The sequence below is a fragment of the Stigmatopora argus genome, chromosome 17 (assembly GCF_051989625.1).
Source record: "Stigmatopora argus isolate UIUO_Sarg chromosome 17, RoL_Sarg_1.0, whole genome shotgun sequence".
Lineage (NCBI taxonomy): Eukaryota > Metazoa > Chordata > Actinopteri > Syngnathiformes > Syngnathidae > Stigmatopora > Stigmatopora argus.
In genome coordinates, this window is record NC_135403.1 from 3,489,155 (window position 1) to 3,512,179 (window position 23,025).

The window sequence follows — 23,025 nt, forward strand, 5'->3', positions numbered from 1 at the left end:
GGGCGAACTCCGATTGTTGCTCCATAGTTGCCTGAGTTGTTGTCACCATTAATGTGGCAATGGCGATCTGGCCCCTGACAAGCATTAAATTACCTCAATTTTATAATGAAGGGCTTTTGTGGTGTCTGCTTATTCACCAGTATCAAAGCTGTGAGGTGCTGGGTTTATGTGATCTCATGCTGCCTCCGCCAAAAAAAAAACACTCCATCATTGGGTTCACTAATCTTCAAAGTGTAAATAGAACTAGGCAATTAATATGTTTGAGAAAATATAAGTTAATTTATGGCTCACCTGTTTACCCACCTAACTGAGATAGGGTCTATATTTTCTAACCCTGAGAATTTTGCAAAAACAAAAAAGCGTGATGGCACAGAAAATCTTTACCCACATTTTTACCTCATGTCTGACAACTACTGACAATACTCCAACTACTATTTAATTTTAGAAAATAAATAATATGTACGAGCAGGTCTTTTCTGGCACAGATTTTATCTGCTCAGAATGTTGGAACATTTTTCAAAAGAAATTGCCTGTTGCTTTCCTCAATTTGGCATAGAAGAAAAATAGAGACACAAAGTCCCTTGTTTTCCATTACCCTTATCCCTCCTTTCTCCCAGCCAGCTAATGAAGGCCTTATGGCCTATTCTTATTAAAGCTATGCCCTTGCCTCTGATATTAATTGGGTTCATAATAAGAAATGCAGCAGATTCATTATTTAATTGCAGAGGCACATTTGGAATACAATTTCTGAAATGCATTTTAATGAAAAACACTACATCCTGACCTAATCATATCAACCTTATTCTATCTAATTAGGAATGTGAAAAGTCATTAGAGTTGCAAAATATTAGTTTCAGCTTGTGCCAGGCTGCTCCTTTGCTTGCAATCATGGATTTTACTTTAATATATTTTTCCTGTGTGTGATATATAGTTAATGAGGGAAAATAACTCAAGAAATTCCATATTGCGAAATCCTACTTGACTTAGTGAAGTGACCCTCAATGGAGACATAGTATGAATAATTGTAAATGACATGTCCTGATTTTTTGCTGTGATAAGCTACATATACATACACAGTTAAATAACAATGAACGAAACGATGTCTGGTAGGCCTTTTTAACGGACAATTGTTTCAGAATTGCGTCTAACAAACCTCAACATTACAAAAATATGTAACATATTATATATATATATATATATATATATATATATATATATATATATATATTACATTGTTTCTAGACATTCATTGACAAAAAAGCAACATTTCTATGTATTTTTCAGTATTTTGTTTGTCTTTTAACTTGTGCAAGCAAACATCAATAAAAGTTAACGGAAACGGCTTAACATGGTGCGATGTAAGCCATTACAAATCCAACACACTAAATTAAATATGGTTCTACATTTTTATGGACATGTTCTTTTGCCCTTATCTCGACAAGGCACATTTCCAATCACTATGCAAAAGATCTGGTGTCGGCTTGTGCTAATAGAATTCTCTCTGCTGTGACGTTGTCATGGACCTGCACTGTGCTGTCAAACATGTAGCAACATAACTCTGGAATACTAATTTTATCTAGAGCAACATACATGTAAAGTAGAATCTTGCACTTGTGAAATGTACTTGTACACCACATAAAATATAACCAATGTAGCAAATCCATAAGCAATGTCAAAATGTTTTTATTGATGACTCTATTTTAATAAAAATACTGTATCTTTGTAAAAACTGACCTGGCAGGTTGCAAGCATTTTTTTGAATTATATACTAGCAATGAAAATATAGCCAAATATCTCGATATGACTTCTCAACTTTCTGAAATGTAATCTACGAATAGAAAATGTAATGGCATGGCTGGCTAAAGTGGTCGTTACACAAAGCGGCATGGGTTTTGTTGTTTTAAAAGAGTGAAGATCGGCTTTTTCCCAAGCTTAAATGTTGGTGGGTGATGTTCCCTCTACAAGAACCACCAGTGCAAATGTGCTGATTCAAACTGTGGGTTATCATCATTATGTGAGTTTTGAAAAAAGTTTTTGCAGCAAGAGAAATAAATTAGTTGAAGACAAAGATTTCTGAGAGAGCCAGTTGAAGACTAAAAACAGAGGTGTAAAAAATACTTTACCTACCTTACGTCTTTCACCGTTAAAGCCTCTCCATTGCTCTGCCTTTTTTATGATGTAGCTAACTTCCTGATTTGACACCTCCAAGTCCTGAGGTAAGAAGTAAGTCCCCTCCTTGGCTGTGAGCCTCTGGAAGATGTCAAGCATGTGACCATTGTTGTGAAATCTAGAGGGTGTGAAATCAGAAAACAAATGAAAATATGGAGGTGTATGTATGCAAAAACATCACTGTGAATGGGCGTTTCCTCTCTCTTTAGATAATGTAGGGTCAAATACCTGAGCAAGGCAGAATAGGTAAACCTGTAAATACGAAATGTGCACGTGTATGTCACAAAGGAAACATTCATTCATTTTCTGAGCTGCTTTATCACTGCCCGAGCCTATCCCCACTGACTTCGGGCACGTGTCAAGGTACACCCTGAATTGGTGGCCACCCAATCACAGGGCACGAGGAGACAAACAACCATTCACGCTCACACTCAAACCTATAGGAGCAATTTAGATTTTCCAACTGGCCTAACATGCATGTTTTTGAAATGTGGGAGGAAACCGGAGTACCCGAAAAATACCCACGCAGGCCCGGGGAGAACATAACTCCACACAGGTGGACCGACATGGATTTATAACCATGACCCCATAACTATGAGGCAAATGTGTAAAACACTCAGCTGCCGGGTCGCCAACAAAGGATACAATAAAAAAAATAAAAAAATAAAAATAAAAAACTGAACTGAAACCTGAATCACAAGTTACAATTGCCTAAATGTATTATTTTTAAATCTTAGGGCAAATGGAATCCATTGGGGTGCCTAAGGAAGTGAGAAGCATTTTGTTATCAAACTGGGTTTTAGCATTGTCTGTCTGCTAGTGTGTGAGTAGTTGCATGCACATGGACATATGCGTTTGTGTATTTGTGTGTTATGGCTGGTGTTGTGTGGGAGTCAAATTCTGACATGCTGCTGATTGTAGATGAGTTTGGAAAGCCCAGTCTGAGTCAGAAGAAAGCCACAAGACCAAGCAGAGAAGATATTGATCCATGGATGCTTATCACAAACGGTGAGAATTTCTATGAGCTACACATGAATACAGGCAACCATCCTTGAAAAGGAATCACTATGTCTGTAAAACGAAATATTACATTGGCTGACCATCAAAACAAGTTGACCTTGTGCCCTTCCATAGAGATTTTAGTCTGTATGAGGGTAATCAGTTCTCAACAATAAACAACATCAAGGAGACATGGATTTATTTATGGAAATGGTACAAATCTTTGAACCCAACATCATCCCCTTTCCCTCCTGGGAGAGAGATGTTTGTAGTATCTTGACCCCACACACAACAATAGCATGCATTTATTATTTTCATTCTATACTCATACCATGCTTCTCATTCATTTATGCACTCGCCTGCAAAAAAAAACAACTTCACATCTTTGTATCATCTCTTCAAACCAGTTTGCGTTGTTTAGTGTTGAAATGACCCTGACTTTGTGCAGATGTTATTTATGTAGTAAGTATGGTGTACTAGTATAATACAGACGATAAGGAGTAAGAGTAGATTATGTACGTATGTTACAATCTTTAAAATAAAAGTCGGGACACCAAACCAGACGGACCGGTGACGGAGTGGTTAGCGCGTCGGCCTCACAGTGGGGGACCTGGGTTCAAATCCAGGTTGGTCCACCTGTGTGGAGTTTGCATGTTAGCCCCGGGCCTTTGTGGGTTTTCTCCAGGTACTCCGGTTTTCTCTGCCCTGCGATCGGCTGGACACCGTGTCCCCCGCCTCGTGCCCGAAAGTCAGCTGGGATAAGCTCCAGCACCCCCTTCGACTATAGTGAGGATAAAGCGGCTCATAAAATTAGATGAGAGATGGAACACCAAACCCATGTTGAAAGAAACATGATTGGATCAAAAATCCCGTTGAGTCCATTAGTTATGCAAATAATAAAACATAAATTGTGGCCTCACATGAGATGAACATCTATGGAATGAACACCATCAGTGAGGAAAAAAGTCGGAACACTCAAAATTTTGATTGAGGAACAGTGATCTATGAAAGAAACAACCCTAAAGTTGATTGTTGAAGTTGTGTTCTAAAGCTCAGTATTTCATAAGCTCCGTGTTGGCGTGGCAGCAATAGTAGTCTAACTCACTAGCTTTGACTCTCCTGGCCTTCGCATTTTTTTGCTCCTTACGCCAAGTGAAACAAGATCCAGAGGGTACCCCTGTCCGGGAGCCCCAAAGTAGCACTAATTGGCACCGAGCGTCGTGAGGTGGATTGGTGCGTTTTTGGCTGGCCGCACCTTTCAAGTTCAAGTCAACGGCATACTCTCGGAGACTCACAACGCCCCCAGCGGTGTCCCCCAAGGCTCCGTTCTTGGACCACTGTTGTTTGTGGTTTTTGTCAACGACCTGCCAGAGCACATCTCCCAGCGGGTTCTCCTCTTTGCTGATGATGTGAAGCTCGTCGCTCCCCGGAGTGACTTCGAGGACCCTCGTAGGTACCTTCATCACGTGTGGAGATGGTCGAACCTGTGGGACTTGCAGCTCAACATCACTAAATGCAGTCATTTGGCTATTGGGGCTCCTCCTGATGCACCTCTCGATTTTGAACCGGGACGTCTGGAACTGGAATGATCTCAACGGTGCAAAGATCTGGGCATCATTGTCGATTCCACTTTTAAACCAACGGCCCAATGCATCTAATCAGCCAACAAAGCTCGCGGAGTGCTGTTCCTGATGTTCCGGTCCTTTGCCATCATCACTGCAGACATCTTCCTTCCGCTGTATGTTTCCCTGGTGAGGCCCATTCTCGAGTATGGTGTCCAAGCTGCATCACCGTACCTCGCCAGGGACATCCAGCATCTGGAGCGGGTCCAGAGGCTTGCAACGAGGATGGTCCGCGGCCTCAGCACAATGTCCTACGAGGAAAGATTCCGGCGACTCAATCTTCTGACCCTTGAGGCTAGGCGTTTGCAAGGGGACCTGATACTGGCCTACAACATCCTCCACGGTAACTACAACATGCCCCGCGATCTCTTCTTCACGCCCGCACCTGATCGAGGTCTGAGGGGTCATCCGTGGAAGGTGTATCCTCGCAGGTTCCGGTTAAATCGGCGGAAGGCTGCTTTTTCGGTGCACATCGCCGGACCTTGGAACCGGCTTCCGCACAGTGTGGTCAAGAAGCCGACGGTCGCTCAGTTCAAGAGAGCTCTGAATGACGTGTTGGCCGTGAACCAGTGACAAGACCGTGTTTTTTTTGTTTACACACTTCTTTTATCTTCTTTACATGGCCCTTAGCCTTTGTGCTTTTTTTCGCCAATAAATTGAATTGAAAAAAAAACACCACACTTTTTGGCGTTACAAGCTACTTTTTAGAAAATACAGTTAATGTAAGTTAGGTAATTCTGGACCTTTACTTTGCACCTACTCTCATAACCTATACTCACTGAGGCAGAAATTTGAAGATTCATTCATTCATCTTCCATACCGCTCAGCCTCGAAAGGGTTGTGGGGGTTGTTGGAGCCTAACCCAGCTGACTTCGGGCGAAAGGCAGACTACACCCTAGACTGGTTTACAATTAGCCGTGGGGCACACAGAGAGACAAATGACCATATGTACTCAGAGTCATCCCGGCACCAGCGGGAACCGAGCCCGTGCCTGCCCGCACCAAAGTCCGGCGAGTGAACCTCAATACCAAGAGGCGGCAAATTTGAGGATGAGAGTGTTATTATTTTCAGACAATAGTGAACGTGTCACATTTGTTGTGAGTTCTGAAAAACACATGATCAGACTTGTTTTCAAGATTGTCATCAAGGGGCAGTCGTTTGTCTAATACTGATTGTAAGAGCATGGAAGTATAGAAGGACTGCTGACCTTTTTGCACTTGACTGACACTATCTTTGAGATCCAATAGACCTGGAGTGGGGAACACGTGGCTCTTGAGCCACTGGTGGCTCTGAATGCGGCTCTTTGCTTCCTCATATTTTGTATACACTTACTGTGGCTCTTTGCTTCGTTTCATGTTTATCTTATTTTTATTCTCTCTTAAAACACACTCAAATTCATCAGGGCCCATTAAAAACAAGTAAAATATTATATTTTTAAAAATAATTTGGCAGATTGGATTTTTTTATGCTGCTTCGGATGTTTGGCTATTTGACTTTCACAGTTTAAAATTTTGGCTCTTTGTGTCTAACTTATTCACTACCCCTGTACTACACACTCACGGTCTGCTCAAAGATACATAGATCCAAATATAAAACCTTGGAGGCAGAAGTGATTGAACAAAAAAATATTTTTTTAATGGTATTTCATTACCCATGTAAGAGTTGGTTCTTACTGTCAGTCAAATTGCCGTCCTGGTTTTAGTTTGGTGCTTCAAAAAGAATGGAGGTCGATAATCCCAAATTATTGAAATGCATTTCTAGTGCAAGTGAATACGGGTTGGCTGAAATGTAATTTATAAGAAGATAAAAGTTCTCTCTCCATACCGGTACATATATCCTGAGAACGTTGTTTTTCAAAACGGGTCATGCTCCGTGTCATAGTGCATAGAACCAATATGAAACCCTAGCTCATTATCACTCTTGCTCTAGCCTTGTGGCCTAAATTCAATACAAATCTGAGTGGAGCTTGAGTGGGAGAAGTCATTATTCCTGGCTTTGTATTATTGTTTGTTTAGTTGAAGGCCTGTTACCTGGCTGTATAAACCCCACTTTACTTTACTCCACCTCTACTTTGCTGGTGTCTAAGTCAAAGTGTGTCCATTATTGATCCAATCATCAAACCCATCCACCCTGTCACTCAAGAGTCAATCTCATGCCATTGTCTCTAGGTATTTCTTGTTCTTGATGCTTCACTTCATATCGGTCTTCTGAGTAGTCAGGTTTCAGCCTTTCTTTCCTTGCCCATGTCTTCAAGAACTGAATGGCTCATACTTCTTGACTTCTTAACACTCAAGGTGGGTTGAAGTAGTGGAATGGAGCAGCACTGGAGGATAATGGGTTTCTATGAACTTCGTGTTTGAGTCGTCTCAAATCCTTTGCAGTTAATTTATGTCTTTCCTTCTCCACACATGTTCGACTCTGTTTGACTCTTTGAAACAAAACTTTGATGGTTACGTGATCACGCCTCAGATATTCCAAGAAGTCTGCAGCCCTCTAAAAGACTTTTCAGAATTTTTTACATTCCAAAAACTTAATTCTATTTTTTGTACAATTTCCCCTGAAAAAAAAGTCTACCAAATAAATATGCAAACCTTGATATGGTGTTTTGGTATCCCAAATCCACATCCTAACCCATTACACAAAGGCAGATCACCGGAGATCCATTATGTCCTATATCTATTGGGGTTTATATATCAGTTGGGGTTAGGAATTATGGATATAATAATATGGTCAAAATTTGCCACTTGTCTAAAATTTGTGTTCAAAGAATAGAAAATTAAATTGGGCCTACTGTACCTTACAATGTCTTTCAGGCAGAAATTTCCAATTTTGACAATCAAAGCCACTGTGAATGATGGCTGTTGTTATCAGTTGATAGTGTTTAATCATCCTGAGAGAACCTTAGTAGACATCTCTAAGATTAGTCTCCTCACATTCTTTCACGAATAGATGACTTGTGTTTCTCTCTCATTTAGTATAGACATCACATGAGAATTGTCATTTTGGCATTGTAGATTTTTCAAAGGCTATAAAGTAAAGCTGCCAATCACACAATGCTTGCCTTTTCCAACTTCCCCGCTTGCCACTAAGCTATTGTACTAATTGAAAATCTAAGCCTTGTCAAACTTATAAACCATGTTATTCCATGAATAAGTCACAGGTTAATACGGTGTAAATCCCCTCCATTATTTTAACTCAGAAAAAGCATCAGCAGTTTTTTTTAATTGTACTTAAAATATGATGACAGAGTTTGTATTTATATTCAAGAACCTTCTGACAAACAATAATTTAACATGGGTGATGTCAATCTCAAAGAGATGAGTGGAACATAAAGATGCTAGATGTTTAAAATTTTGAACTGTCCCACAGCCAGTGCCCAATGCCACCTTGAACAAGCAATATTTGGAAACTCCAACATTTTTTTTGTTTTTGTTTTTTGTTTGTTTGTTTTCAATTTTGGAGTTGCGGTATTTCATCAGACATTGACAAAAATTAATACACAAGGACAAACCATTTTTGCTATTAAGCTTCCAGTAGCATTTTAATTCAGTTCTATCAGTCTCACCTGAGCATATAAATGCAGAAGATTGTGAAAGACAGAAGAAAGATGACTGCGTAAAGGAATATGGTGATGGCCACCCCAGCTGCACCTGATTGATCGACTCTGTGGAAGTGCCAGAAGAGTTTGGCGGCATCGCCAACTGGTCTGTCCGGGCTATAGGATAAGCGCTAAAAATATTAAAAATGATAAACAAACATCATTAAACAATTAACGATGCAATACAATATTACCCCATTGTGTAATGGGTTAGGATGTGGATTTGGGATACCAAAACACCATATCAAGGTTTGCATATTTATTTGGTAGACTTTTTTTTTAGGTCAAATTGGACACAAAATAGAATTAACAGTTTTTGGAATGTAAACAAAGTTAAAGGTATATTTTTTGTTTTTATTTATTTATATTTTAGAGATTTGTATTTTGTTGTCCAAATTGTAACAATTCTGATTAAAACATTTTATGTCCCATGAAGGTTCTTACTGAAGAGTAAGCATAAGAAACCCAAACCTACAAAGTCTGCAACCTCATAGTATTCTCCATCTGACAAAACCTTTAATTACTGAGTTTATTGTAAGCTGACCTGGCGTTAACCAAATTGACGACTTTAATGATGAGCTTTGATATGACCAACTAATTTTTTCTGAATCGCTTTACCCTCACATGGGACATGGGGGTTGCTGGAGCCCATCCCTGCTGACTTCGGGCCAGAGGCCGGGAACACCTTAAATCGGTGGCCAGCCGATCAGAGGGTAGAAGAAGACAGACAACCATACCTAGAGCCAATTGAGTGTCCAATCATCCTACCATGCATGTTTTTAGAATCTGGGAGGAAACCAGAGTACCCTGAGAAAACCCACACAAACACGCTAACTCCTCACAGGTGAAACCCAGGACCTCAGATATGTGAGGCTGACACGCTAACCACTCAGCCGTCGGGCCGCTACCAACTAAATTACTTTCTATTATATTCACACTAGTGTGTGACCAGCTAGAGGAGGGGTGTAATTTTTTTGCTTTTGTCTCCTCTGCGTTTGTTAACAAATAAATATTTGATTGGGATGATACCTTAAGTATGATCAAAAGGGGCAAGATTGTTAGCACATACAATTAAGGAGATATAGACGATTGGCTGACAGATTACAACTAAACATAAGAACAAGTAAATAGTTATTATATGGTTTAAACAACACATCCAGAATGTGTAGTTATTAAAATCAAAACACTATCTTTGCTATGTGCTTTTTTTATCATCTGCTCTCCCAATTTTATTCTGTAATCTAATGTCACTACCTAGATAAAGTGAATTCCTATTTAGAGTGCACAAGTGTCCAAGTTATTTTTAAGTGACTTACCCCGAGGACAGCGTCCACTGCAAGGACTGCCAAGGGGTGCAGGACTGTCCACACTCCCTGAGCCATGATAAACTTTGACGTGAAGGAAGGGAGTGAGCCAAATATATGTTGACAGCCCCATCTGATCAGAACCAGCAGGAACGTTACTGCATTCAAGGTCAGGGGACCCACCACCACCATTGCCAGCTCCTCGCGGGTGTGGAGCAACGAACTCTGGTATACAAGGTCCACCGTGTGTGCATGGAATTGGAATCTGTTGGAAAGACGATTAAAGAGGATTTGAAGTCAGTGCCGGGGATTATGTGCAACTGTCAATATCCATGCAACATATTTGTGTTGAAAATGTTTTCCTACTTTGGGGCACTTTTCAGGTCATTAATGCACTATATACTAATTGTGAATTATGTACATTGTAATTTTATTAATGACAATCGCCTTCGAAAAATTGAAATTTCCTGCTGCTCTGTTACTAGCGATATAGTACAACAATGAAATACGCAATAATATTCGCAGAAAACTTTGACATTTTAAGAACATCACAATGACAACAATGGTAAAAGGATGTGTGTGAGATGATGATTAATTGAATTAGTGCAGCTTCTTTTTTAAATGGAATCCCAACTCAGAAGTAAAGCAAAGAACATCTGCTACAATAATCTATCACTGTTGTTGTATATGTTGGTTGTATTCATGGTCAGTCACATATTCACTCAGACAACTGCATCACTGTTCCATAAAAGATATGGTATGTGTTCAACATGAAAATGCAAGGGCAGTGCTTTAAGAGCAGCCACTCTGGAACCTGTTTTTAGAAAAACATAATTTTTCAGGCTCTTAAAATGCCTGGTTCTTGTGGACTAAACTTTTGAAAGTTTAAAAGCCATTGCATGTACACTAAAACAAACAGGGATGATATAAAATTCGTTTTTAAACTCTTATGTTGGTGTTGGGATTATTTCATTCTGTGACAATACATGTGCAAAGGTCTAACCAAATATCGAACCTTGACCATTATTTACAAGGGTTTCAACAGGATGGAGAAGAGTGCATAACAAAAGCAGCTATAATTTGTTTCTTGTCTATATGTATATTGTCTGCGTGCATCCATATTGTGGAAGCCCCTCCCCATCCATACAGTTGCGTGTATGTGTGTGTGTGTATATCAAAGGAATTGGACTCACTTGTTGACAGGAACTGCTATGGCCTGAAGGTACAGCCACTGGCTGCAGTAATGCAGGTAGAGCCTCACAAACCACATCAAAGCCAGCAGAAGTATAATGAGGCCAAGCTGCAAAACAGAGACCTGCCAGTTTCCACATGGTTGTTGTTGGTGGTGGGGATGTTTCCGCAGCAACAACAGGCCCAGCTCCAATGGTAGCATGCAAACGGCCAAGTTGGCTGGGTTGAACAGCTGAGAAGAACCCTGCCGGTCCTGTGGAGTTCTGTTTTAAGACATGAACAGCAACTCACTGTATCTGATAACATTATTTTATTTTTTTATTTTATTATATAATGTTGTACGTGTGTGTGTGCGTGTGTGTGCATGTCTGTGTTATTTTCTGAACCGCTTTATCATCATTAGGGTCGCAGGGGGTGCTGGAGCCTATCCCAGCTGACCCCGGGCCAGAGGCTGGGAACAGCCTGGATCAGTGGCCAGCCGATCACAGGGCACAAGGAGACGAACAACCATGCACACTCACAGTCATACCTAGGGGAAATTTAGAGTGCCCAATCAGCCTACCATGATTTTGGAATGTGGGAGGAAACCGGAGTACCCGGAGAAAACCCACGTAGGCCCGGGGAGAACATGCCAACTGCAACCAGGTGGACCAAACTGGATTTGAACCCAGGTCTCCCACTGTGAGGCTAATGCGCTAAACACTCAACCACTGGGCCGCCTATGTTGTAATGTTTTTTTTAATTGGCATGGTAGAGTTTAGAAGGAAGCTGCTTCTCCATGATGCAGAATGGCAGTAGGTGGACTCTAGGGCCAGGCCAGGCCTAGCCCAGGGAGAACATGCAAACTCCACACAGGTGGACGTGACCTGGATTTGAACCCAAGACCCCGGAGCTGTGAGGCCGATGCGCTAACCACTCGTGCCAACCGGGCCACCTGTGTGTCTGTGTCTGGTTAGATATTGGATATTAGATATTGAACCAATGGTTAAAATATGTTTTAGAGTGAAATTATATTATTATTATTATTTAAATATCTTCAGAGTACTCCATTTTTTTCATTTTCATTTTCTGAACCGCTTTATCCTCATTAGAGTCGCGCTTAATGGACCAAAACAAATAACCTACAGATGTTCTACTGGATATAAATCAGGGAATCATTAATTCAATTGTTTCAATTCCATCATCCTCCAGATACTGCCTGCATATTTTTGCAACATGATGCCGGGCATTGCCATGCATTATGATAAAACCAGAGCCGACTGCCCCAGCGTAGGGTCTGACAATCGGTTGAATGATTTAATTGCGATACCTTATAACAGTCAGAGCACAATTTCCCTAGGCACTAGAGCTCTGAGCATCCCTCCATAGATATGCCTCTCCTGACCATCACCGACCCAACACCAAACCTGTCATTTTGAACGACGTAGGCAAACAGCATAACGTTCTCCTTGTCTTCTCCAAACTCTTTCATGTGGTAGACTTGCCAATGTGGGTGTTCATGAGCAAATGCCAGATGAGCTACACAATGCTTGGCAGTCAATAGAGGGGCCACTACTGGACATTAAGCCTTAAGTCTGTTCCTGATTGTTTGGGTAGAGACATTCACACCAATGACCCTTTGAAGGTCATTCTATATGGCACTGCACGAAGGAGAAGGTATCGGTCCTGCTGATGGATTAAGGACCTACTATGGCCCTCTCCAGCTTTCCAAAAATAACCACCTGAAATCTCGCCCATATTCATGAGCTTATGCTGGGAGACACATTAAACATTGCTATAGTGCATGCTGATGTGCTATCCTGGAGAAGTTGAACAACCTGTGCAACTTCTGTAGGGTTAATGTTTAACAATTGAGGATAGAAATATATATTTTTGTTTTAATAGGGTTTTTGTAGGACAAACATGATGCAAATATTCTTAACATTTTCCAATGTTGTAAGAATGAGTAGAATATTACATTTCTACATTTCATTCAACAAAGATTTGTGCCATAGCCTGTAACACACGTTTCTATCAGCTGGGTGGGATGCTAGGTAGGTAGCTGTTGTAAACAAACCAGCGTCTGTGTGATGGGCCATGGATCCCAAGGAGAAAAGAGAAAAAGAATGGAGTGAAACATAGGATTCAATGTTTCTTGAACCAAATTGTTTGGATTCATTGCCAATGCAGAAGTTGTCAAATAACAAAAAGAATGTGAAGAAGGTATGCTGGCTTGTCCACAGTCAGGTAAGGCATGCTACATTTACCCAGTTGGGAAAGAGATTAAAAGTGGGATTGCATTACTTATAGTATATATATATTAAGAAGTGGGTTGCATCCACAAACAACATTTTGTTGCAACCCTGGAGATAATACAGCGTGGAAAACCATTCACAGATGGTGAAGAGGCGCGTTATTCTTTCAACATTTTGCGTTGCCGACCCCTGGGTTAAGGAACCCCCTCATACTGCCAGTAGAGATAATTATTTAAGACAAAACCAGCATGAGTGGAAAACCACCCGAAAAAGATCAAGAGGGAGAAACTTGAAATTACCTCCACATGGAAAAACAGTCATGTTTTCACGGTTTTCTAATCGTTGCCACTGTATTTAAAAACTGTGAGTACACCCTTCTCATTTATGCATTTTTCATTGGACAACACTGAAGAAATGACAATTTGATACAATGTAAAGTAGTCACTGTAGAACTTGAATAATAAAAGACATTTATTGTATTTTAAAAATGACTAAAAAATGCCAACAAAAGTGACTACACCCCAAGTAAAAATCTCAAAATAGGCCTAAATTCTGAACCGATGAGGCATTTCGCCTGACTGTGTAATGTGACTGGTTAATGTAACAAGGTTTCTCTATCCTTAATCAGCTTGTCTTCAGCAAACCTTTTTTTCAGGATTCCTTGTGCCTTGTATTTAGAAGAGACTTTTTTTCTGGTGTGACAGCCATGCAGACCAATTGAATGAAGTGTGTGGAGTATGGTCTGAGCACTTACAGACTGACCCCCACCATTCAACTTCTGCAGAATGCCAGCAGCACCCATAGTTGTTTTCCAACAACAGCCTCTGGATATGACGCCAAGCGCCCACTCGACTATTATGATGCCTGTTTTGAGACAAACTTGTCTTCATAACGAGCTGTATGGTCTTAGTAAAGGTGTTGGCATTCCTCTTATAGCCTAGGCCATCTTTATGTAGAGTAATAATATTTTTTTACGATCATCAAAGTTTTGTGCCATGAGTTTCAATGTTGAACTTCCAGCGACCAGCATGAGAGTGAAAATGCCGAATTACTAGCAGTACATCTGCAGCCCAAATCACACCCACCTCCTTGTTACACTAACTAACCAAATTATACAGGGAGGGGAAATGCCTAATTTTGGCTAATTTTGAGATCTTCACTTCGGGTGTACTCAATTCGATTATGTTGCTGCCTTAAGAACATTAAGAACAAAACAGGAACTTTGAAAGAAGACTTGCAATATGACTCCACTGGCTACAGTTGAAGTAGTTAATTTTCCTGCATATGTTGTAAATGGAAAAGCATTAATCAAAAAGCTCCAGTAGTGATATTTTATGCTTTCATGGCTTTGACCGGGGGTTGGCAACCATAGGATCTGGAGCCGCATGTGGCTCTTTAGTTTGAAAATGGAAAATGGGGTAGATAAGTATTTATTTTGTTTTAATGTGGTTTCTTTAGGAGGAAAAAACATGACACAAACCTCATCTCTCATCTTATTTTCTGAACCGCTCACAGGGGTCGCGAGGGGTGCTGGAGCATATCCCATCTGACTTTCGGGCACAAGGCGGGGGACACGGTGGCCAGCCAATCGCAGGGCACAATGAGACAGACAACCATTCACAGTCACACTCATACCTAGAGGCAGTTTAGAGTGTCCAATCAGCATAGCATGCATGTTTTTGAAATGTGGGAGGAAACCAGAGTACCTGGAAAAAAACCCACAAAGGCCCTGGGAGAGCATGCAAACTCCATATATATATATATATATATATATATATATATATATATATATATATATATATATATATATATATATATATATATATATATATATATATATATATATATATATATATATATACATACATACATATATAATTTATATATATACATACAATCGGTGTTGGCAGCATCATAAAGCTTTAATTCTTTTTTTTACACTGAAAACATTTGCCTTGCGATAAAACTAACACGAGATAATGTATATTCATTTTCAATTAAAATAGTCTTGTATAAATGCCCGTTAAGCAGCTCACATGCTATATTTGTGCACAAATGTGCTGTCACAAAAGCAGATACCAATCCCTTCCAGCAGTGCTCAGCTTCCCTCGGCACCTTTGCCTCCTCTGTGCTGCCCTTTGTGTCTCTGCTCAACTATTCTCTTTCATATGAAGGGCACAGATGGAGCAGCTGAAGACACAAACTCACAACATGTCATACAGGCAAGTACATGATTTTTTTGCATGCCAACCCTGAGCTGAGGGACAGTACCTAAAGTAAAAATGTATATGCACTGCCATGTTATACAAAATTAGCAATAGCTGATCATAGACGGATCAGATAGATCATCTGGATAATATTATTTAAACTAGGCTCAAAATATTTTAACTATTGTTAGTACCAGAAAATGTGTTGCTTTTTTGCCTGTGGTATTCACTTTGTAGTGTCTATCTAGAGAAGATGTTAGGCTGCCTAAGGACTACTGATGCATTAATCCTGAGTTGCATCTCAAATCCAACTATAATTCACCGGAATCTGTCTGTCTGGATATATGTCTCTCTTAATTCGCAGACAGTGAGTCACACGGTCATCAAACTTTTTTGGGAGGGTACTTTTTGGTTATTATACATTTGTGTCATCAGAAACTGAATCTGAAAAATAATAAACTGAATTAGTACTTAACATGAATCAGAAAAAAAATATCTTGAATCTGAATTTCTTAACATGTATATAAAGAAAATTATTTGAAATTATATTTTTTAAATATTTTCATTAAAAGCTGAATGAGAATAAATTAATTTAAAATTGTTTAGCATTTTCATATTCAGTTTTTGATGGCAGAAATATCGGACCATAAGACATTTAGAAGAATTGCACTTCACTTATTTATTAAATCGCTCTGATGTTTAACTGGGTGGTGGCCATATGTTTCGCGTGTTGGCCTCACAGTTTTGGGTTCTAGGGTTCGATCACAGGTGGGTCCTCAATTTGTGGAGTTTGCATGTTCTCTCTGGACTTGCGTGGGTTTCCTCTGAGTTCTCCAGTTTCCTCTCACATTCCAAAAACATGCAGGGTAGTCTGATTGGACACTCTAAGTTGCCCCTAGGTATGGGTGAGAGTGTGCATGGTTTTCCGTCTCTCTGTGCCCTGCGATCGGCTGGCTACCGATTCAGGGTGTCCCCCGCCTCTGGCCCCGAGACAGCTGTGATTGGCTCCAGCACACCCCGTGACCCAAATGAGGATAAAATGGTTCAGAAAATGAGATGAGATGACTGTATTGGCCATACTCTCTATTCAGTCATCATTCTTGGAGCGACAAATATGGCGCATAATACGGTAGCTACGAGTAAAAGGTAAGAAATGGCGGCCCCTGAGCGAGTAATGGCAGGCACCAGTGAGTTTTTTTTTACATTTTATGCAAGATGCATAAACAATATCTATTAAGCATTTTTCAGGTAAATACACTTGAAGTTTAACACAAACAAAACAAATAAAACACTGATCACCCAGCCATGAAACATAAGGGATGAGAGTGGAGCGCGCAAAAAAGACTACCAACGTGTGTGTATGTATTGTATGTATGTGTGTGTATATATATATATATATATATATATATATATATATATATATATATATATATATATATATATATATATATATATATATATATATATATACACACACACAGTGGTACCTCGTCACACGACTGCTCGTCATACAATATTCTCGTCTTACGACGGAAATTTCGATCGAATAATTCGCCCGTCATGCGATCAAAATTTCGTCATGCAACCAAGCCAGGTGGCCATGGCACTGTCTTTTTTGCATATCTTTCGTGTATAACAATATTTACGAGCACCGAATGAGTTATTCAGACCAGGAAACGCACAATGCGCATGCGCGGGGAAAAGAGGGCTTTCTGGGTAATGAAGTATACTCGTGCACACAACGCCGACAGGCAATGGCACTCTTTCTCAGAATAAAACTTTACCCACAATCAATACGTGGGTAAGCTCAGCTGCTGCATTTCCTGTTATTTTTATCTAATACGAGGAGTATTATATTACTTCTCGTTCGCTGCTCATAAGAACATCAGGGGCACTGGCTCGCAACTCCCCGCAATAGCATCAATGGTAGCAACTCTATCATAGGCGCCGTTCGAGGGGATGCGAACGCAGATGCTACAAGCTAAAAGGGAGCCGCTAGCCAGCGCCCCCGAAGCTCCCATGAGCAGCGGAGCGATCGCTGATAAAAGACTGCTGCTCGTTGGCAAGTGGTCGTGCGTTATCCGATTGTGAGGACATTTGTGTCATTTTCGGAATATTTTGAAAGGAATAGTACAACAGCAAACAGCCCATCGATAGCGAACGTGAGGGTGGAGTGTTTGTTCCGTTTACGAGTGCATTGTGTGGAAAAAAAACGAAGCCCCCCGCCCCTTTTGTGCCCCTCTCCCCTCGGCGAAATCCGCCCAATTTTAGTTAGATTAAACACATTTTATTGCTATTAAACCACTAGTTATGTGTTACTTTGTTAATAGATGGGGAATTCGAAGAAATAAAACATTTTTTCCAATCCAATATCCTGTTTTTGGGTGTTTTTTCAGAGGGCTGGAACGAATTAAATTTTTTCCATTCACTTCAATGGGAAACCTCCGCTCGAGTTACTAGAACCTCGTCATACGATCTCAGTCTCGGAACGGATTACGATCGTATGTCGAGGTACCATATATATATATATATATATATATATATATATATATATACATATATATATATATATATATATATATATATATATATATATATATATATATATATATACAGTGGTACCTCGACATACGATCGTAAGACCTCAGAGAAAATTTCAGCCCCCCCCCAAAATAAATACATAAATAAAAAAACAACAACAAAAAAGTGATTTGTTGTATAAGCAACTTTTCATAATTAAGCAATAATACAAGCTAGGGATAAAAATACCAAACCACTGCTGAAAATCGAGGGTATATATATATATATATATATATATATATATATATATATATCTATATATATATATATATATATATATATATATATATATATATATATATATATTTGTAATTATTTTTTGTTGTTGTTGTTTTTTTTAAATTGGGGGGGCATTTTCTCTGAGGTCTTCAGTTGTTTCAAGTTGTTATCAAGTTCCTTTGTGGTTGCATACACAGGCACATGTGTTGAGAAAACACTTAGCCAGCAATTTTGGGCTGATGAATATTAATAGTATTCATGAAAAAATAGCAAATATCTCTCATGACAGTTGGCCACTGGTGAGTTGAGATGAAGTGCAGTGTGTGAAAACAGACTGTATTTTCCATGATATATAGATAGTCAGATACACTGCATTTACTCGCATATAAGCCACACCCTTAAAATTGCCTTAAAATTGTAGAATTTTACAATTTCTCTCGTATAAGCCGCCCCCCAATTCACAATTTTCACCTCCATATTCATGATTTTAATATGGAGTACAAATGTGTTACTTTGAAGGGAAAACCTTAAGAAAAATCATATTTCTGAGATACTGTATGAATCAAAAGCACATTATTAGGATCAATATCATGAGGAAGTTAATATGCCTGTCTTGGTCATTTCCAAGTTAGTGACTAGCTCATACAACAATCTGATAATTACTGACTAGCTAATACCAGTAAAGCAACATTTACAGTCTAGCCCAACTGACTTCAGATGAGTGGAAATGAGTAAAATAAAGTCAGTCATGCGAAGAACTGGCCTACTCACGTTTCTGCCACCATTTCACTTTTTTTTGTTAAAGTCCTCAAAAACTTTTAAAAAGGAATAAGAAGTTTAAATTTGGCCAATAAAATAATTTTGAAACGTCTAGGCAACAAAGGAAATGACAATGATAATGGTGGATACTGGTAGATACATATATAAGATTCATTTGCCAGTGGTGGTCACATTGAAAATAAGTTATATGCATTTTTTTTTCTTCAGAAACAAAGCAGCTATCACATACTGCACTGATAGTGGTTGTACATTGGCTTCATAGGGGATCAATTCCCGCTCAGAGATAGTGTGAATGTGTGTGTGAATAGCTGTTCTTTCTTTAAGTGCCCTTTAACAGACTGGTTACCAGTTAACTTCTGTTGTCTGTTGAATTAAATTCTGGATTTCCTTTTTGCCTACCGGGTTTATAGTGCAAGTGTTATTGTAATTAATTCCAATACCCTAGAGAGAAAGGACTGAAAACAGGAAAAAAATGTTCTGTTGTAAATTTATATGTAAATATGTGTCTGCCTCTCCAACATGATTAGGGCCTTCTTTTCTCTCCAAGCTTTATGACATATCTGCCAACTCTGGGGTTTTCTATGGATTTTTAAGTGCAGTTGCAAGGTAGAACAAAAATTAAAAATAAATCAGTGTGCCATAAACACAGGCAAGATGCTCCCCTGTCAAGTGGCATTTAAATGAAAATGGCAAACTCGAACTGACGGCCATCTTTCATGTAATGAAGATATTGATGATGCATGAAAGAGGAATATTTTTAGACTTTTGAGTGTCATCCTTGTTCCCATTCCAAAGAAAACATTTTGTGAAATCTCTCCTCCCTTCTGAATTCTTTTTACTAAGGCACCCACAAATTTAAAATGATAACACAATATAATGGGAAGGCAGGTTTGTATACCGTATCATTTAAAATTATAGTGTGTCCCTTGAATAACTGATAGAACGTGGCCCAGACCCAGTGTTGTAATGAACCATTTGAACAGAAATACATTGGCATGTGTTACATTTTAATGCACTTTAAAGGATTCTGTAAAATGTAGGTCACAAGCTGTTTCCTAATTATCTCGCTTTGGATATGTTTGCCTTTCTGTTTTGCAAAAAATTGACTCATCATTCTCTCAAAACTTTGCCAGGCTTTGTGATTTGCAAATTATATGACAATCAATTGGGGAAAAAATCTCTTGGAAAAGTTGCTCTTAAAAATAAATAAAAGAAAGAAAATCCAGTACAAACAGACTGCTTTTTTAAAAGATGATTCAGTAATGAGAATGGGCAGTATTAGGTGGTTTAGAAAGTAACACTAAGAATATTTCTCCACTGCACGAAAGGCTTACATCCCCCACTCCACTTAAATGTATCAGACTAATCCTTTAATTTGGAGGATTAAGTTACTTACTTCCTGCCATTTTCATATGTGGGCCAGTGGTATTGTTTATAAATGCACTAACCTCCCATCTTTTCACACATAGTTGAAGAAGCGCATGCTATCGGAAAATGTAGAAGGCAAACATTGACAGTGTGGAAATAGACTTAAAAGATTGACAGATAATGTGATTGTTCTCTTCCTGGCCTACATGCATGACTGCCTTACTGATTATGGAAGTGTGATTATCTGATGTGTCAAAGAAAGAGATAGGACTGGTGATAGTGTATCGTTGTTTACATCTCATTCCCTTGATTATAAATTTCTTTGGGAATTTCTCTTCATTTTCTTTTTGCTTACACTGCCACCCTTTCCTGCACAGGGTACACCTTCTTCAGGCAATTTATACCATGGTTGGGCATGCATGAGATGGTCTGTTTGTTTGCTGACGGTCTGAGGTGTTTTTAGAGTCTATGACTTTCTTGGAGTTCTGCAGTACTCGAGATTGGTCTTTTTTTTAGATTGAGCTCAAGAGCAATTACAAAATTAAAGGTAGTAGTATTCAGGCTTTTGTCGGAGTCAAGACAAGAGTGTCAGAAATTATCGGTCAGTTCAGACAGCTTTATCGGTACTACATTGTATGTATGCCAATTCTTATACTTCAGCTTGTCCCTTTTGAGAGAACATTTCTCAACATGTATCAAAGAGTGGCATAATGAGATCACATAATTGTATTGTAGGAATTGTTCAGGGGTGTCACTTTAAAGCAGTGGTCCCCAAACTATTCTAGAAAGGGCCACAGTTTGTGCGGGTTTTCGTTCCAACCTGTAAGAGGAAACCTTTCCACCAATCTGGTATCCTGGAAGTGGATTGCAGTCAGGTGCTTCTTTTTTTCCCAGCAGAAACCTCATTGGTTAAACTGTTTGTGTTAGATCGGTTGGAACAAAAACCTGCACCCTCAGTGGCCCTCGAGGACCGATTTGGAGACCTCTGCTTTAAAGTATTAATGTGGAGAGCAATGTATTTTCCATGAGCGGCAAGGATGTTAGCAATTTAATTTTGCCTCAGAAATGTAGAATAAACAATGATATCTGCCTTGAACCTTTAAGTTATTATGCTACAGTTCAATTGTTTTATCAAATAGAAAAAGTTACATTAATTTATGCTCTTCTCATACCAATAGTTTGAAATGTATTTGTAAATGTATATTGTAACTCGGGTCCTTGACCATTGACTTCTCATGCCTGTTTTCCCACGCCTCCCTTGAGAGCTAGGATATCTATTGTAACTAGGGTCCTTGAAGCTAATAAACAGGAAAAAGATGTGTGTAACGCCAGAATAAAGCTGGACGAAGGTGAGTTGGTTCGATCCTCTCTTGCAAGAATTTCACAGAGGAGTGTCCTGTCTTTTTTATTTGTGCATGCATTTGGGAATGCCTATTGGGGAACCTAACAATGTTCTATAATAAAAATGCCATGCATTGTAGTTTTTAATGAATCTTGTTTGCCGCATTATCTCATAAAGGGTGCAGGAGCCTTTATCTTCTTCAGTACGGTGGATCCTTCTAAGGGTTGCGGGGGTTCCCAAAGCCTATACCAGCTGACTTTGGACAAAAGGCAGACTATACCCCAGAGTGGACACCAGTCAGCCGTAGGGCAAAAGATAGACCATACACACTCAAAATCATTCCGCCACTTGCGGCAATCAAACACGTACCTGCACGCACCAAAGTCAGGCGAATAAACCTCTACAGTTTACACCGTAGGTTTCAAACTCATTCCAGAAAGGGCTGAGTGGGTGCAGGTTTTTGTTCCAAGCCACCAAGACGACACCTTTTAACTAATCTGTTCTCTTACAACTGCAATCGGTTGATTGTAGTCAAGTGCTGCTTCTTCCAGCAGACCTCCTCATTGGCCTAACTGTCTGCGCTGTTTCAGTACAGAGGAAAACCTGCACCCTGTTGGCCCTTTCTGGAATCAGGTTGACTCATGTGGTCTACACCATCAGGTGTGCTAGAGCCTATTGCACCTTTGTGTTAGCAGGCAAGATACCCCTGAAATGGTTGCAAGCTAATTGAAGCAAGTCATGTACAGTATATACAATATAAAAGACTTCCTTGATAGCCTAAACAATATACATGAAACATAAACGACTAGTATAGTAATGCCCTTAAAGGCACAGAAAACACAGAGTAAAGTGTAACTTAACTTCTGTGAAAGATGTTTTTTTATTTGTATTTTTTTCCCCAAAATTACACATAAGCAAAATGAAATTCCATTTTGTTAATAATGTTTTTTCATTTCAATGTATTGAACTGAAGTTTATTTTCACTGGGATGCACGTCATAAAATGTTGTTTTTTCTTTAAATAACTTAAAGTAACTAAGATAATATCAATCATTCATCTTCTTTACTGTTTATCCTCAAAGATTGTGCGGGTTACTGGAGACTATACCCGCAGACTGTGCGAAGGCAGACTACACCCTAGACTGGTTGCCAGTCAGCTTTAGAGCACACAGAGAGACAGGCGGCCATTCAAACTCACAACCCTACCGCCACCAGCGGGAATCAAGCCAGCACCGAAGTCAGGCGAGTGAGATAATATGGAAAAGCATTTTTAGGGAATGTCTAGCATACCACAGTCACAATTAGAAGCAGTCTATGCACGAAGGGCCATTTTTTCTGCTCATGCGCATTGGCAGTAAACAAGGAGAATAGGACAAAAGTATCCTTGATAGCTTATTGTAAATATTGCATCAG

General features: G+C 39.5%; 1 protein-coding gene across 1 annotated transcript in view; it reads right to left on the reverse strand.

Moving 5' to 3' along the window:
• The window catches only part of ofcc1 (orofacial cleft 1 candidate 1), a 68,890-nt gene that overhangs the window by 35,300 nt on the left and 10,565 nt on the right, over positions 1-23,025 (reverse strand). Inside the window, exons 3-6 of the mRNA XM_077624801.1 lie at positions 10,886-11,146; positions 9,705-9,957; positions 8,356-8,519; positions 2,128-2,287 (exon numbers count right to left, since the gene is read on the reverse strand). Of these exons, the coding sequence (XP_077480927.1) occupies positions 2,128-2,287; positions 8,356-8,519; positions 9,705-9,957; positions 10,886-11,146 (838 nt within the window). The remainder of the gene's footprint in view (positions 1-2,127; positions 2,288-8,355; positions 8,520-9,704; positions 9,958-10,885; positions 11,147-23,025) is intronic.